This window comes from Pseudopipra pipra, chromosome 2 (genome assembly GCF_036250125.1).
Source record: "Pseudopipra pipra isolate bDixPip1 chromosome 2, bDixPip1.hap1, whole genome shotgun sequence".
In the NCBI taxonomy this organism is placed as follows: Eukaryota; Metazoa; Chordata; class Aves; order Passeriformes; family Pipridae; genus Pseudopipra; species Pseudopipra pipra.
This window is the reverse complement of record NC_087550.1, coordinates 4405160-4420319: the sequence shown is the minus strand read 5'-3', so window position 1 is coordinate 4420319 and position 15160 is coordinate 4405160. Positions and strand designations below refer to the sequence as shown.

The 15160-nt window shown below is 46.1% G+C and overlaps 1 protein-coding gene across 1 annotated transcript in view; it reads left to right on the top strand.

Moving 5' to 3' along the window:
• Positions 1–1808: 1808 nt before the first annotated feature.
• PTGFRN (prostaglandin F2 receptor inhibitor) overlaps positions 1809–15160 on the top strand; it is a 66797-nt gene continuing 53445 nt past the window's right edge. Inside the window, exon 1 of the mRNA XM_064643394.1 lies at positions 1809–2055. Coding sequence (XP_064499464.1) covers positions 1992–2055 — 64 coding nt within the window. The 5' untranslated portion in view covers positions 1809–1991. The remainder of the gene's footprint in view (positions 2056–15160) is intronic.

Genomic DNA, 15160 nt, shown 5'->3' with positions numbered 1-15160 from the left:
AGTGAGATGACACTTGTTGAGAATACCACACACAGCTCAGGAGAGCAGGGGTTTCAAGACTAGAGTTTGATGAAGGATCAGCAGTTTAACCAGAATGATGAAAGCTGACTGGTAAGGGTGAGAGGTCTTCTAACCTGTTTTACAAATTTGACATAGGCACATATCTTGGTTTACAGAAGTGACATTTTCCAGTGAATAAAAATGTGTTTGAATGTTGGCCAAAGAAGGAGGTAGAGTGGAATGACTGGAAACAGGCAGCAAGAACAAGCAGGGATATGAGGGTATTGTAAACACAGGTGAAGACAGCCTTGTTTTGTTTGGACGGCCTCTTCTCAGCCACACTTGTGGATTCAGCCCCATTTGCGGTCTGGGAGCTCAGAGAACTTCAGCGTGGACAGGACCAAGTGTCCCCCAGGCACCTCGTGGCTGCAGCTCTGCAGAGAGATCTACTGTGTGCAGGAGCTCAGGTAACTGTGGTTGGAGGGGGAAAGTTCTCCTCATCAAACAGGGGTCTTGTTCCATTCCTATCAGACAACACTCTCTCTACTGTATAGCTTAACAGAAAGAATAACAAAGTCCAACCTAAAATCCAGTGTGATAATCATGCTCAGTTAAGAACACAGCACACACTTCCTGCTAGTGGGAGCAAACAACCTCGCCCAAGCCAAGGCATGCTCAAGACCAAGGTGCGTTGGAGACGCCAGAATAAAGCCTAAACCAGCCATTTTGTGTGGGAGCAGCTGCCCAAAACCAGCATAGGCTCCAGAGATGCCCCACACTGGGAAATGTGTAACATGCACCCATCTCCAGCAGGGAGCCTGTGCAACAAACAACAGAACGTGCCCAAGGAGAGCGTTGATTTCACAGCGAACGTGGCAAGGGGACTGAAAACAGCAGACAACTGTCCAAGTTACCAGAGAGCCGCCCAGCACCTCAGCTCTCTTTGTTTTTGCAAACAGGAAATTAAATCCCCCAGCAAACAAAAATCTCTTGAGCAGCCTGGGAAGGAAGGCGGTGGAGCGGTGGCACGAATACCAGGCTGCAGCATGCCCTTATTGAGTTAACTGGGGAAAGAAGGGGGGAAGAAGGTGAATCTCAAAACAGGGCAGCGCTGCTTGTGGGGCCGCCTGGATCCGCTGGGGAGCAAACGGTGTCTGCGCTCTCCCTCTCCAGACCCAGGCCATGAGCTCCGAGGTTCGTGAGGGAGCACGGGCAGGCCCTGGAAGGGCAGGGGACACGTGTGGGCCTGCCTGGCAGTGGGTTTTAAGGCCACACGTTCGGGGATGGGCGGGGGCATGAGCAGACCCTGCCGGTCGGGCTGTGCCCAGGTGTGAGGGAGCCCTCGGGGGCGGGGGGGTCTGCAGGGCAGCAGGAGCCCCCAGCTGGGGCTGTGTGAGGGCACAGGGGCAGCAATGACTCCTCCATGCGTGTGGTGGTTCTGCGCGCAGGAACCTCGTGCCTCCGTGAGGAAAGGGGGCACCCCCCGACCGCCGCACTGGGATCGCGAACACGAGCGTCCCCCACCCCACTGAGGCGGCCCCAGGGCCGCGGCTGGAGCGAGGGACTAAACAGCGCCCCAGCGCCAAGGGCCGTTCCCGGAGGGACACCCCCGGGCGAAGCCTCTTCCCGCCCGGGCGCCGGGGCTTTCCCGGGGCCACGTGTGCGCGGCGGGGGCAGCACCGCCCCGCCTGGGCCGGCCCGGGGCTCGGCGGGCCCCGCTCTCCGCCCTCCCCTTTAAGGGGAGGGGGCCGGGCCGGCCGGGCCGCCCCCGCTACCTGCGGGCGGGGGCGGGCGCTGGGCAAAGTTTGTCTCTGTGGTTGGCTGCGCCGCGCGGCGCGGCCGGTCGGGGCGGGCGGGCGGCTCCGTGCGCTCGCAGGGCAGCGAGCGAGCGGCCGGCCCCGGAGCGCTGCCTCCTCCCCGGGCGAGCCCAGCGCGCCGCGCCCGCGGTCCCGCCCGAGCGCAGGGAGAGGCGCCGCGCAGCCCTCGCCAGCATGGGGCACCGCGGGGACACGGCGTCCTGCCTGCCTCTCCTCCTCCTCATCCTGCTGCTGCTCGGTGAGCCCGGGGGTGCGCGGCCGGGGGGGGTGCGCGGGGAGCGATGGAGGGCGGCCGGGGATGGGTGGGTGCGCTACCACCTTGGCCGCAGGTAGCGCGGGGGGTCCGGGCAGGGGCCGCCCGCCGAGTGCGGAGCCCGGCCGGGGCGCTGCCCTGCGCGGGGCCGGGCTGTACCGCCCGCCTGCCCGCCGGGTTGAGCCGGCGCCGCAGCCCCCCCGGCCCCCGCTGCTCCCTCCGGGGGGTCGCTGCCCTTGGTGTCTCCCCGAAACTTTACGAGGCCTCCCCGCGGTGGGGATGGGGCGTGGAGGTGCTGCCCGGCGCGGTTCGGGGCTCCCCCCGGGCAGCCGGGGTCCCGCGGCGGGGTAACGTGGCCGTGGAGCTGTAGCGGCTCCTCCGCGACCCGGTGCGTGGGCTGCGGTCCCTCTGGGGGGGAAGCGGTGAAATTCCACCTGGGATGGGTGAAGGGGCTCGCTTGAGGGCCGAGCGGGGGATTCTTCTCCTCCTGTCCCGGGAGGGGCCCCCGCGCCCTCCTCGGATTCTCCGGGCTCGGGTTCTCCGGTTCTTCCCGGCGCCCTCCCAGCTTGGCTCCCGGGGTTTGCTGCCTCTGCCGGGAAGTTCTCCCGCTAGGAGATAGCGAGTGACTGTGTAGGTGATGGTTTGTGCCGTGTTCAGGTAATTGTGTAGCTGTCGTTGGTGTGACATGTGGCATTGTTCCTCACCGGTGTCAGGCAGCGTGCAGAAATAAAGACAGTAGCAGGCACTACACAAAAGGGTGAGTGGTGGGGTTTTTTTACGCCCCCCCCCCCAGTGTTATACTTTTTGCATCATTGATAACGCTGTTACAGAAGTAGCAGTGAGTTTAAGTAGAGAACCAGAAGATTGTTGGGGTTGGCTCTGGGCGGGCAGAGGTACCTCAGTGCTGGTGAGCAAGCATGCCCCCCAAATTACTATATGCAGTTCTTGATTCAGAGCACTTGACTAATTTCAGGTGGTGTGAGCCTCTTCCAGATTTCAGGTGGCAGGAGTAACTAATCAGTGCCCCAACCCCATGCTGCAACGTTCTTCTTTAAACAGAACTCTAATCACTGACTTAGTTTGTGCGTGTACTTTTGACTTTGCTATGACTAATTCTTTTTCTTTTTTTTTTTTAAAGTCTGCCAGAGGTCTTTACTCATGGTTTGGCTGTTGAATCTTTCATAACCAGGTCTGCAGAGCTGAGAGTTGCAGTTGAAAAGTCAGCTTCCTAAACCTGGGCTCATCCCAGTCTTTCCTGAGGCTGCTTGCAGGCAATAGGGGCAGAGGTTCTCTGTCTGCAAGTCGAGATCCTACCAGACATAGGTGTCCACTGTGCTTTCTCTTACTTGCATCTGAGGTTAGTCATCTTGTTTGTCTCTACAACACAGGCATTCTGCCAGCTGAGGAAACAGTGAAGAACTGGAGAGCTCACCTTTAGTGTTTTTGTTTAGAAACAGAAAGGGAATAAGATTTTTTTCGAGAGAATGATTTAGTAGGACAAGCGGAAAATCAAGACTCTCAGATGCTCAAGGTCATGCAGCAAAAAGTAAAAACTATTAAGGATGACGCACAACAGGAAAGTTGTTTCCTTCTTAATTCTAGATGAAATAGAACTTAAAATGGGCATGCACAGATGTATGGTCACTGTTCATGATCTGGTTTGTCTGTGTGTTCAGAGCTGCCTTTCAGGAATTGTTTCTTTTAGTAGTTGAAATGGTGCTTTTAAAATTGAAAGTGCTTTTGTGTGCAGAAAAAAACCATCTGAACTTTAGTCTTACTTGTGGTGTGTGCTGTGATGTGGCTATCTTCTGATAAAATTACTTGGTGGCTTCTATGAGATATTCCAAATGTTAAGAGGTTGGGAAGGTGGTGTTTTTCTCATTCTGGATGGGAGAATTATACTTCTGTGAACCATTTCTAGTAGCTCTTTAATGGAGAGAGAGGCTGGGGCTTTTTGGTAACTAATGTGCTGTGAGTGCTGAGGAATTCTTGTACAAGGGAGGTGGAGGGAAGGAGTTGAAGCATAGGAGAGTTCATCCCTTGTGAGTACTCAGACTTGATTATTTTGGTCAGATGTTTACAAAATAATGCAGCAAAAGGATGCAAATGGCTGAAGTATTTGGCTGTGGTAATTGAGAATGTTTTATCATCCTTTCTTCTTGATCCAGTACAGTTATAATCTGTTTGGTAAGGCTTTATCTAGTCTCCCTTTTTTTCCCTCCTCTGGTGTGGTTAGATCTTGAGAAGAGAGGGCAGCATGAGAGCATTTTGTGCTGCCATTGCCTCTGTTATGTGTGATTTCACTCTGCAGCCAACCTACCTAATTAACCTGTGAAATGCTCTGGAAACCAAAATATCTCTCCTAGGACAAGATAGCCAAAATGCAAAACAGGTATCTGGTGGTTACCAAGGCTCAGACTGTAAAGTAAACAACAAGCCTTCCAGCTCCTGAGTTTTTTTTCCCCTAGTTCTTGTTTGAGGTTCAAGGTAATAATTTCAATGGATCTGAAAAAGACTAGTTTTTGTTTAAGTGCAATGGGGCATGAGGAGAGCAGGTACTCAGTAGATCCTGGGGGAGAACCACTGATAATGGGTTTCCTAGAAATGGCCTTTTTCTTACTACTTTTTAGACCTGTGTGGCACTTTCTGTCCACTATGATGAAAGTCAGTTCCAGCATGCCAGAACCCCAGGAGCCATGTGTTTGAATGAATAAGAGTTGCTTCCTACATCTCCTATCTGAAATTATTTTTGTTTCTTTTCCTCAGAAGCTACAACAATTAGTCACTTGAATCAAGGTTTAATTCAGGCTTTGCAATAGAAAGCTTTTGGTAATTACTGTAAGTTATTGTGATCGTGCACTTCAAGGAGAAGTGTGCTTTAATCTTTTCCCGCATTTGCAGCTAAAGTGGAGGCATTAGAAAATGGGAGAGCCTCGAGGTTTAGGGCAGGGAGGCAATGTAAGGATGATTGCCCACAGAGTGTTCAAGGTATATTGGAGTGGAATCTGCTTCCTGTTCCCTTGCTGGTGCCTCTCACCTGCCGGTGAGCCCGGGGCTGGCGCTCGTGGCCTTTGCCTGCCTGCTGTTGGAAGAAGGAAGGCTCAGATCTTCACTGGTCTTCAGAGAAGGCACTGACAGCGAGACCTGCCTACCTCTTTTGTAACTTTAGTGGTGGTTAAAAAGGCTCCCAGAGGGGAAATACCAACAAGACTGTCCTGGTCTCAGCAGCTGCAGGGACTGCCGAGGCACTAGAAGCACGTAGTGAGCATTGGAACTGGGTTGGTGAGGCGCTGAAGGGCAGGTGGTGTTGCTGAGGAGGAAGCTCTTTCCCTGTGGTTTTGTCGTGCTGATGTATTTTCTTAGTGTGTAGGCTGTGGGAATCAAAGGACTAACAGTGTAGTGAGTGTTTTTTCCTTTACATCCTGTGTTCTTTTGGGTTGACAAATGGCAGCTTAGTCACCTTTTCTGGCTCTCTTGTGTCTCTGCGGGTGCCTGTCTAGGGCTCCTTTTTAAGGAGTGTGGGTGCTTTTTCTGAAATTCTTCGACCTTGTTCTCCAGGTTTCTCGATGGCTACATTTCAACGTAGCAACAGCTTGCTCTCTTTAGGTAGCCTCTGTTGTATTTGGCTCTAATCCCTGAACTGAGGTATAAACCTGCCTGAACAAGATTTGAAGTAAGCAGTAGGGGTCATTTAAAAATGCAGCTATGTGCTTGAGTGTTCTTAAGAAATAATATATATCCACCTGTCTAGCTATATAAACAAACATTAAGGGACATTTGAGATTTCAGCTTTCTAGTAAATGTATTTGTTGATTTGTTTTTATGTGGTTGTTTTTGTTATTTTATAGTTGTTTGTCTCCCCCCCCCCCCCAATCTCCACAATCCTTGTCAAACGCTAACCTGCAAAACAGAAATGTGTATTTTTTTTGGTAGGGAAATGGTTACATATCTCAATAAGATATTTTTAGAAAGTGAACGTTTCAGTTGTCTTGTTTTAGATGCCTTTCAGTGATATATTTTATTGTGTGTGGAGTTCTTTGTTTTGGAAGGGAGGGAAAGGGGACACAGTGTCTGAAAATGCGAATTCTTTCTGATTATGTGTGGAAGTCAATTGCTTGAAAGTTAAGTTGTAGAGAACTTGAGGAAAACAATAATAACATGAACTGGGTCAAAGTAGAGGTTAGGTCAGTGACTATAAAAGTCTCCAGTACTTTCAAAACAAAGATATTAGGTGGAGTATAAAGGAAGACTGTATATTGTAATGCAGATAAAAATATCTGTTTAATACTTTGCTTTTGGCTTTTGTTGGAGATGATGCAGTTACTTATCAGGCCCCTGGTAGACGTTCTTATTTCTTAGATCTATGGTAGTAAATGATAAAGTCAGTTTTGTAGAGACCTCTGAGGTGAAATTGTCTTGGCATACCAATGTTTCCATTTCCGTCCAAGAATAAGCAGTTTTATGCATGACCCTACTTCCTAACCTGAATAAGGTATCACAAAACTGGATATTGAACAAGCCAGGAAGAGATTGTAGCATAAGCAGGTTTGGGGTTGTTAGACTCTCCTGCCATAAAGAAGGAATGAGCTTGTATCAATGAGATACTAAGTTCTCCATCTCGCCACTTTTTTTTTTCTAGTTGACTCTTTAGAAAACCTCAAATTGTAGCTTTCTTCCAAGATTTGAACACCTGCTGAGAAGAGGCTTTAAAATAATGGGATAAAGTTTTAATACACTTTATGCATTATGTTTTGCAAGGGGCAAAGGTAGAAAATCAGTTTCAGAACAAACTGCATTTGGGATAGGATGAACTGAAAAATAGCTGCTCAGATGCCAAAAGATAATGTCTTTCCACATCATCAGCATATCTAAAATAAGATAAGAAGCAAGACAGAGGTTATGGAACTTAAAGTTTCTTGGCTTTTTGAGTTTCATATCAGAAACTGTCTTGTTCATTTACATGTAAGCTTTCATAATTGTAAAGCATGACTGATTTCTTCTAAATGAAGTCTGTGACAAAAGAAAAAAGGATAACCTTTTTTTTTTTCTCCGCTGAAGCTGGAAGAGGTTTCAAAGCTGGATTTCCAGTGGAAACTGTAATCAACTTTGAGCATAATCAGAATGCTGTAGTTAAAGTGAGCTATATGGAAGGTAGAACCGGTGTTACTAAATGCCTTTGTTGAGTCTTGTGAAGTTCTAAAGCCATATGGTGATGCTTTTAGATTTGAGTTGATGTAATTGCCATGGGGACTGCTTGAAACTTGAGGCAGTGCTGCAGTCGATGCTCCTTTTCATTACACTGGATGAGGCAAGTTGCTGGGAAAGTCTTACGTGACAGGGTCTGAGGAAGCAGCCTGGGGAACAGTGTCTTTTGTATGCAGCAGTGGCAAAATACTGCTGCAGAAATATGAAGAACTGCTGAAGCAAGCTGAAGTGTTTGACTAGTGATAATCTCTGTGGCCAGATGGAATTTGCATGGATGCTCTAAAGGGTCTGAACTGTTAGCTGAGCTATCGGAGGAAGAGGTAAGAAAGACACACAATCCTGGACAGGATTTCCTTTAAAAAGGAATCTGAGGGTGGTTTTTGGAATTAAATGACTTGTGAACTTCAGGAATGAGAACTAATTAAAGACTGGAGCTCCCAGGCAAGCTGTCACAGCTGCTGATAGGCAGGGCTGCCAGCAATGCCTGTAGTATATCTGCTTGTTACTCTTTGTTATGAGTGCCATCTCTTAAATTGTTTATTATTCTGCAAGGCTTTAGGCATTCATGCTGAAATTTTCTTGGCTGGATGTCTACCACAGGTTGACTATTTTTTTTTTCCCCAGGAAACACCACCCACCTCCCCCTTCCCTTAAAAAGTGCCAGTATTTCCAATAGTTACACTTGGGGAGGGCGCAGGGAGAAGTTTGTTTTTTTTTTTTCCCTTTTCTTTTTGATTCTTGCATGTTCCAGTCTTTTCTTTCTCCTCACTCTTGAACCAATAGTAATCTCAGCTGTGAAACTGAGAAGTTCTAGCCCCTCCATGGTTTAGAACAAGAACTGGAAATTTGGCTGGAGAGTTAACTTTGCATCAAGAAATGTGGCTTTTGCTGTTCTTAGGAAAATGTCCAAATTTGGCCACATTGTAAGACTTGGAAAAGCATCAGTTTGCAAAAGCTTAGTAGGGAATTAGTCTCAAGTCCCTGGAGAAAGCATTCTGTCATTGCTTTTAAGGTGTCAAAGGATTACAGCTGTAATTGGGGGCAGAGAAATGGAACCCTTCTTTTTATTCCAATTTGAGATTTCTGTAAATGTGTGTGAAGTCCTTTTCTTTTTCTGCTTCTGTTCTTTTTTCTCTCTCTTTTGCCAAATTGCCCAGTGTTGGAGAGATGTGCTGGTCTGTGTGGATCACTGATTGTAGCTGTTGTGAGAGTCTGCTGCTTGTAGCACACAAAGTATATATATATATATATATGTATATATATATAATCTTTCTTATATGTAGCTTTAAAAAAAAAAAAATCAATGTAAACTTTGTGTGGCTTTTAACTTTTGTTCTCTGCCTTCTCTCAGGCTTTCTTTCCCAGGTATCCATCATTGTCTTTCACTTCACACTGGCTGTAAAACAACTCCTGCTGCTACAGTTGCTCTTATGGCACTCTTCCTTTAACAGGCTTGATTAGTCTGGACTTGCCTTTCTGCCGACTTTCTTAAAGACGTGCTTTAGCTGTGCTGCTTAGTGCTTGCTTCATGACTGCGATTTGCATGCTCTTTGAGTCGCTCTTTTCTTGCCATATCAGTAGCCATGGAAAAGAGTTTGCTGGAACCATCGCTGGGGGTCGTGTTGGTTAGCAAGGGTCCAGCTCTGACAAAAGCTGGCTCTGCTTAGGTTTGCCGGTCTTAAAAACGGTAATTGCCAATGTAAAGGACTTTTGTTTCCGTGCGTGTTCCACTGTTAGCTCCAACTGCAGAGATTTAGCGTCGTGTTTCAGTCGGTCTTTGATGCAATGTGGCTGTGGGGAATCTTTGAGCAGGCTGTAACGCATTGTTCTCCTACGCGCATTAAAATGATTGTTGCAAGAGAGGCATCCGCGGGGACCTCTGCCAGCTTCTTATTGATGTGTGCAGTTTCATCTATTGACACACTACCCTTCATTATTACACACTGAATCCTATGGCAGTGGAATTTGCTATTAAATCTGCCCTGCAAAAGGGAATTGGCAGGAGCTGCTCTAAAAGCAGCGTGACCCCTGCGTTTGCAAAGAATAGCTTCTAAATATGAAACAGATGCTGGACTAATAGAGGATGCTTCCTAAATTTTCAGGGTACCAAACATAATAATTTTGAACAAAAATTCTGAATTTGCTTGATTTGTGAATGATCATTTAAGTTTCAATACCCCTTTTCTTCCCTCCAAAATGTACTTCTAATCAGTACCTATATCTGTGCTTGAATGCAGCGAGTAATACTGAGGTGAAAATAGGGAATTGTTTGTTAATGGAAACTGTTAGAATAAGCAGTGAGGTGTTAGTCTTTCTGTCTGCACTCTAATCCTCTTCCCAGTGCTAGGGGGTGGCAGAGGTGGTGTATTTCCTTTGCCTGTTGCCATTGCCACAAACTATTTTGTGCTTTCAGAGCACCACTCGTAATTTTTACCAGGATGCTATGACATCCACCATCCCTGAAAAGAATCTTATGTTCTTCAGAAGCCCAGTGACACAGTTGTATTGGGAGGTGATGTCAGTGGATGGAATTTATGCCTGTGTAAAGAGCCTTTATGTTATATATCCACTGTTCATGTTCACACACACTTCATATGGAGATCTAAATTAATGCAGAGTAAGAAGCCTGTTGCATCAACCTTGTTCCCTTTGATCTCAGGGTTTGGTTCTAGGCAAGGCATGCTGTACCTTTTGGCATAGAGAGCTTACGTGCTTGGAGCAGGCTTTATGGGTGAGAAAATGAAGAGCATGAGAGCTTATCAGAGCTAAAATCACTCTGTGATTGTCTGGAGGTGGAAGGTAGCGAGGTAAGCCTGGGTCTTTCATGTCTATCACAAAGCAGGGCTGTCACCAAAGCTATTGACAAAGCCATGGTTGCTGGCTACTGTATTGATAGGCACCTGTCAATAGTTGCAAAGCTGCTGATGTCCCTGGGTTTGTGGGTTTATTTATTTATTAAAAAAAAAAAAAAAAGTTGAGAAAATAGCATATATAGCCAGGGGTCAGTGGGCACAGAACTGTGGCTGTTGCTGCAAGTTAGAGGTGGGGGAAGGAAGGTGAGGAGAGATTACTGGAGCACAACACACTTCCCAGAGAGAAAGGAAAGTGGGGGAATAGCTTGTTTAAAATGGAAGAATTAGTTAAAAATGTGTCTGTGTGAGATGGTGATGCTGGGGCAGTTATCCCCACAAAACAGCCTTGGTAAAAAGCCACAGGTATCTTAAAGCTCTGCAAGCAGAGCTTGACATACCCTAGTTTTCTAAGCAAAGTTTTCTGCTCACCACTGGCAGGTAAATGGAATATCTAATTGTAGGCTCCTGCAGAGTTTAAAACAAGGACTGAAGTGTGATGTGTGTGGCTGCAGGGTATGCTGTGGCATCTGAGTTGATGCTGGTGTCTGCCTTTTAACTCTGAAAGGGAGGGGTGAGGGGGGAGCTGCAATAACTCTGTGAATAGAGTTACTGGGTGGGGATGGCCTTCTAAAATAGCCAAAGAACAAATGAGACTTCAGATGGTACCCTGGTTCCCGCTTGTGACCAGACAGAGGCTGCAGGGCGTGTGCCTGTTCCAGACTTTGCCCTATAAACCTATAAGGATCAATAGAGATAGGCCAAAGCTACTTAGAAAGTAGCTGTTAGAGTTAATTTTGAAGTATTTTTCACTGACCCTCCTCTTGATGTGAGCAGTCAGCTTTTAGTTTGATTTTTCTTCCTGTCTGAAGCAGTAGAGAGACACCTCCTTCTGCATCTGGGCAAGGGCTGGTGACCTACAGATGGATTTAGGGCAGGTGCACAGGACCCTTCTGTACCCAGACTTGTAAGGTAGATCCTTTCCTTACTTTAACAATTCCTACCCAGAATAAGAAACTAGTCCCCTTCTGTGGACTTTGAGGGCATGTGCATGTTCCATAAAAGTCATGTGCTGGCTTCTCCTGTGTTTTTTCTTCTTTTGTCTCACTTCTGGTGCCTTGGGATGAGAACTGGCTTTGCATATGTAGGTTTGGCTGAAGTCCAACATGAATTCTGTTCTCACATGAGTGGCAGTCTGGGGTCAGCACTAATCCTCCAGTGTCAGGACTGCCTTGTTGCTGTGGGATTTCACTTGCAGTCCCAAGTGGGACTTTGGTCAAGTGACTGTGTTCCAAGTACACAGTTGTTTCTTGGAATCAAAGCTCTGCAACTGAGGTTTGCACCTCAGAGTGAGTCTGGTAACAGGAGACATCCTGGGACTGCCCCTTGTGCTGAAACAATGCATTCAGAGAAGCTGTTTGCTGGGCAGGTGATCAGTCATGGAGCTACAGGACAAACTTGAAGAGCAGTTTGTGCATGGGGGTGTGAAGGTTTGGAAGTTTTGGCAGGGAGGAAGCAAGGGCCCAAGCTGCAGATTCTGTAAATGGCGTAGTGATGAAAAGCACTTCATGCTGATGACTTTTTCATCTTGTTCTGGTGGCATAAGGTTTTTTTTGACCTTGGGTGCGCGGAGGGAGGGTAAAAAAAAAAAAATCACACCTGGAGTACCTGAGTGTGAGGAGAAGGGTCCATAGGATTAGAGAATATCTAGCAGTGACACTGAATCCAGCCTTGTGTCTGTCTCTCTCTCCGTCTATCTATCTATCTATCTTTTGCTGGGCTTGTGTAAAATGAATTACTGGTTTTGCTTCAGTTCAGTGAATCTGCTGGCCTGAGTAAAATAGCAGCAGGTCTGGGTGGCATTCTAGTCCACAAGGATGCCCTCTAAACGAGGCTGAGTGAACTTGGTACCCTGTGTTTTACATAAAACAGCTGGATGTGTTGGCTGTGGCTGACACATGCACGTGGAGGCTGTCAAGGGGACAGTCTGCCCTGTTTTTGGCTGCTTTGTTTGTGTGACTGAGTGAAGAACTTTGGCCTTCAAAGTTATGAGATGCTTCTCAGTACTACATAACATCACCGCTTCCTTCTGCATTTCCCCAACAATTGCTGTTTGAACGTGCATTATAAATGTGAAAGGCTCATGAGTTGGTGATTGCTTTCAATACATACAGCCAAGGAGATTTTTAACTTGTAGTTAATGCCCCACCTTTAAGACCTCTTGTGCAGTCCTGGATGCATGTCACCAGAATTTGAGAGGAAACGGCCTGATGATAGTTTCTGTGTCTTTAGTGAGACTGCTAAATTCCTCACAGGCAATTGTACATACCCCTTCTCTTGTAATTTGATATAAAATTTGCTCCTGTTACGTTTACCACGTTTAAAAGAGATCTTTAGCACTTCCTCGGAGGCAGTGGTGTGTCTGGGTAAGTCATGCTGGGTTTGAATAGTTGTCCCACTTTGCACATCTCTAGTCTGGCTGGCTGTGTTCTTGTTCTGCTGTGGCATTTTGGCTGGTTCACGCCTTTAATGTAGCTTGGAGGGTTGGTGGGAGCTTGTGGGGGATCTGTCTTTCTGCTTCAGCAGCCTCTGCCATGGGAGCCTGAGACTGTCTCCTAGCCAGCCTGCCTGGACTGAGGTGGTTCTCCTTCTTGAAAAAGATGGCATGAATGCTTTGTATTGAAATAGATAAAGGGCAGTGAATACCTGCTGGGAAACCTGAATAGCACTCAGGCAGAATTCTGCTTATCTGGTGGTATATATTGTTGGCGTTTCCAGGAGAGTAGAATCTCTCTCTTGCCCTCTTTCAGAACATCTGTTACTGTGCATGAAGTCATCTTTTGCCTTCCTTTTTTCCCTTCCATTTGAATCCACTTCTACCTAAATAGTCGTCTTTGCAGCATCAGAAGTGTGAACGCCAGCAAGGATTTTTCTCAGGTCGACTTGGGTGTTTTGTTCTGCAGCAAAGTCACTATAGGTAGAAGCAGTGGAGTGTGTACTTGTGATAGGGCAGAACCGTGAGAGACTGTGGGACTTGAGCTGAGCTGCCTTTGAGCTCATTGTGGCAGAATGATAGCAAAGGTGTAAGAGATTTTTTCAATAGGATTTCGTTGCCTGTGAAACTTCGCGGAAGTTTCTTACTGCATCTGTTCCAGAAAAAGGACATGTCTGCCATCTCTTCTGACTGGTACAGCTGGCCTAATGAAAGAGCTCTGACAAATATTGCCTTAGAGCACTGTGGCTACATAAATATTGCTACTGCGTTTCACTGAAATTTTGGGCTAAGCTGTATAAATATGTATCCTTCCTATGGAAAACAGGGTTCTGAGTATAACCTCAGCTGAGTTGTGCTGCTTAACAGAGGTTTGTTTCGGTGATAACCAGTTGACTGACCACGCCTGTGACTCTTCCCAAGCTGTCAACTGCGTACTTACCTTTTCTTGAAGCGTGTGTCAGCTAGGAGAGAACTGGGTTTGATGATTTACAGCACCGTGCCCGAGAGATGTCTTTCCCATTCACATTTTGTAATCTGAATAATGTGATGTGAGCACAGCTTTGTTAGATTTGTAAACTCGTGTGATGATTAGAAGGGAAGAATACATCTGCCAGGTGGATTAATGAAGATGGTTCTTTTCATCAGTAGAGAGATTTTTTTCAATAGGATCTCAGAGAATTCTGGGAGATCTCACTGATTGTAGTGAGAAACTGTAGATGATGGGCAGGTAGTGAATTTCTTGCATTGAACTGCTAAAAGATGAAAGTACAGTAGTGTGAGCAGGGTAGGCAGAAATACAAATACCTTAAAACTGCCCGGGGAAGATAATTACTCAAGCGTTAAACTGATTTATTCTCTTTGGTAAAGAGGATCTCCTTTTACAATAAAGGCAATGAGTGCTGCTTTCAAATCTAGGGACAGACTGGACTTCTGTACTTTAATACTTCCTAGCAATCCCTTGTCCAAAGCTTATTTATTCCTTGTGAAAAGAACAAAGATCTTGAAATAATCTGTGTTTTATCTGGGGAAAGGCAAAACCTGATCTAGTTGTGTGCTTTGTACCCTGCATTTTGACTCTTGGTAGGCTTAGGCTATAGAACTAGAAACAGTGGAGGCATTTGTTGGCTGCTCTTGCACTCTGACGGGTGCTCTTCTGCTAGAAGTCTTTGAAATGTCATAATTTGATGTTGTGGATTTTAACAAGTTCAAGCTGCTGGGAAATGCTCTTCAGATTATTAATCTCTGTTCTTATTTCTGAAAAATTAAGTGGGGAGGCAGGATGTGAGGTGGGAGGAAAGTTGTATAGTGAACTAGAGCTCTGTAAGTTCTGCATGTACCTTCCATTTAGGTCTTCACTAGCAGCAGGAGTGCCTTTTGTTATTTTCTCGTAACAGTAGTAATACTGATTGGTCTCTAATAATAAATAAACTTTCTACAGGATATTGCTGTTAACATGATTTATGACTGCCATTCCAACAAGGGAGCTAAACCCAACTGGTTTTGTGATGTAGTAAAATAAAAATATAGTGAGGTGTGTAAGTAGTACTTAGAAGCTCTAAAATGTGAAATTACCAACAGTGAAGAAATTAAAAGGGAAATAAACAGTTTTGCTTTATTTATATATGAAAGGCTTGTCAGTCTTATTGTTATGTATTGCTGACATTGGACATTGTTAGGTGCAGACCTGTGAGGAGGACACTTTATTTTTAAACCATTCATTGAGAAATCTGAGTGCATGTATACTGTGTCTCTCTTTGAGTATTAATGAAGGTGTATCTCCTTTTCTTTTGCCCAGTGGGGCTTAGATATAACACTGACTTTTTTGAACAATGCTCTCTCTTCAGATGTTATTGTGAAGCATGAGAGCAAGGAGAATTTCCTGATACTGCACAGCATTCAGTCCCTTACTTGTTTATCCTTCATTTCTGTTTTCTTTCTCTTTTCTTAGGTGTAGGTCCATGTTTTGTGCTGACATTCTGAAGGATGTGTCAGTTCATGTAGTCTCTAGTGCTAAGGCTGGTGAACAGGTCTCCTTGACTTG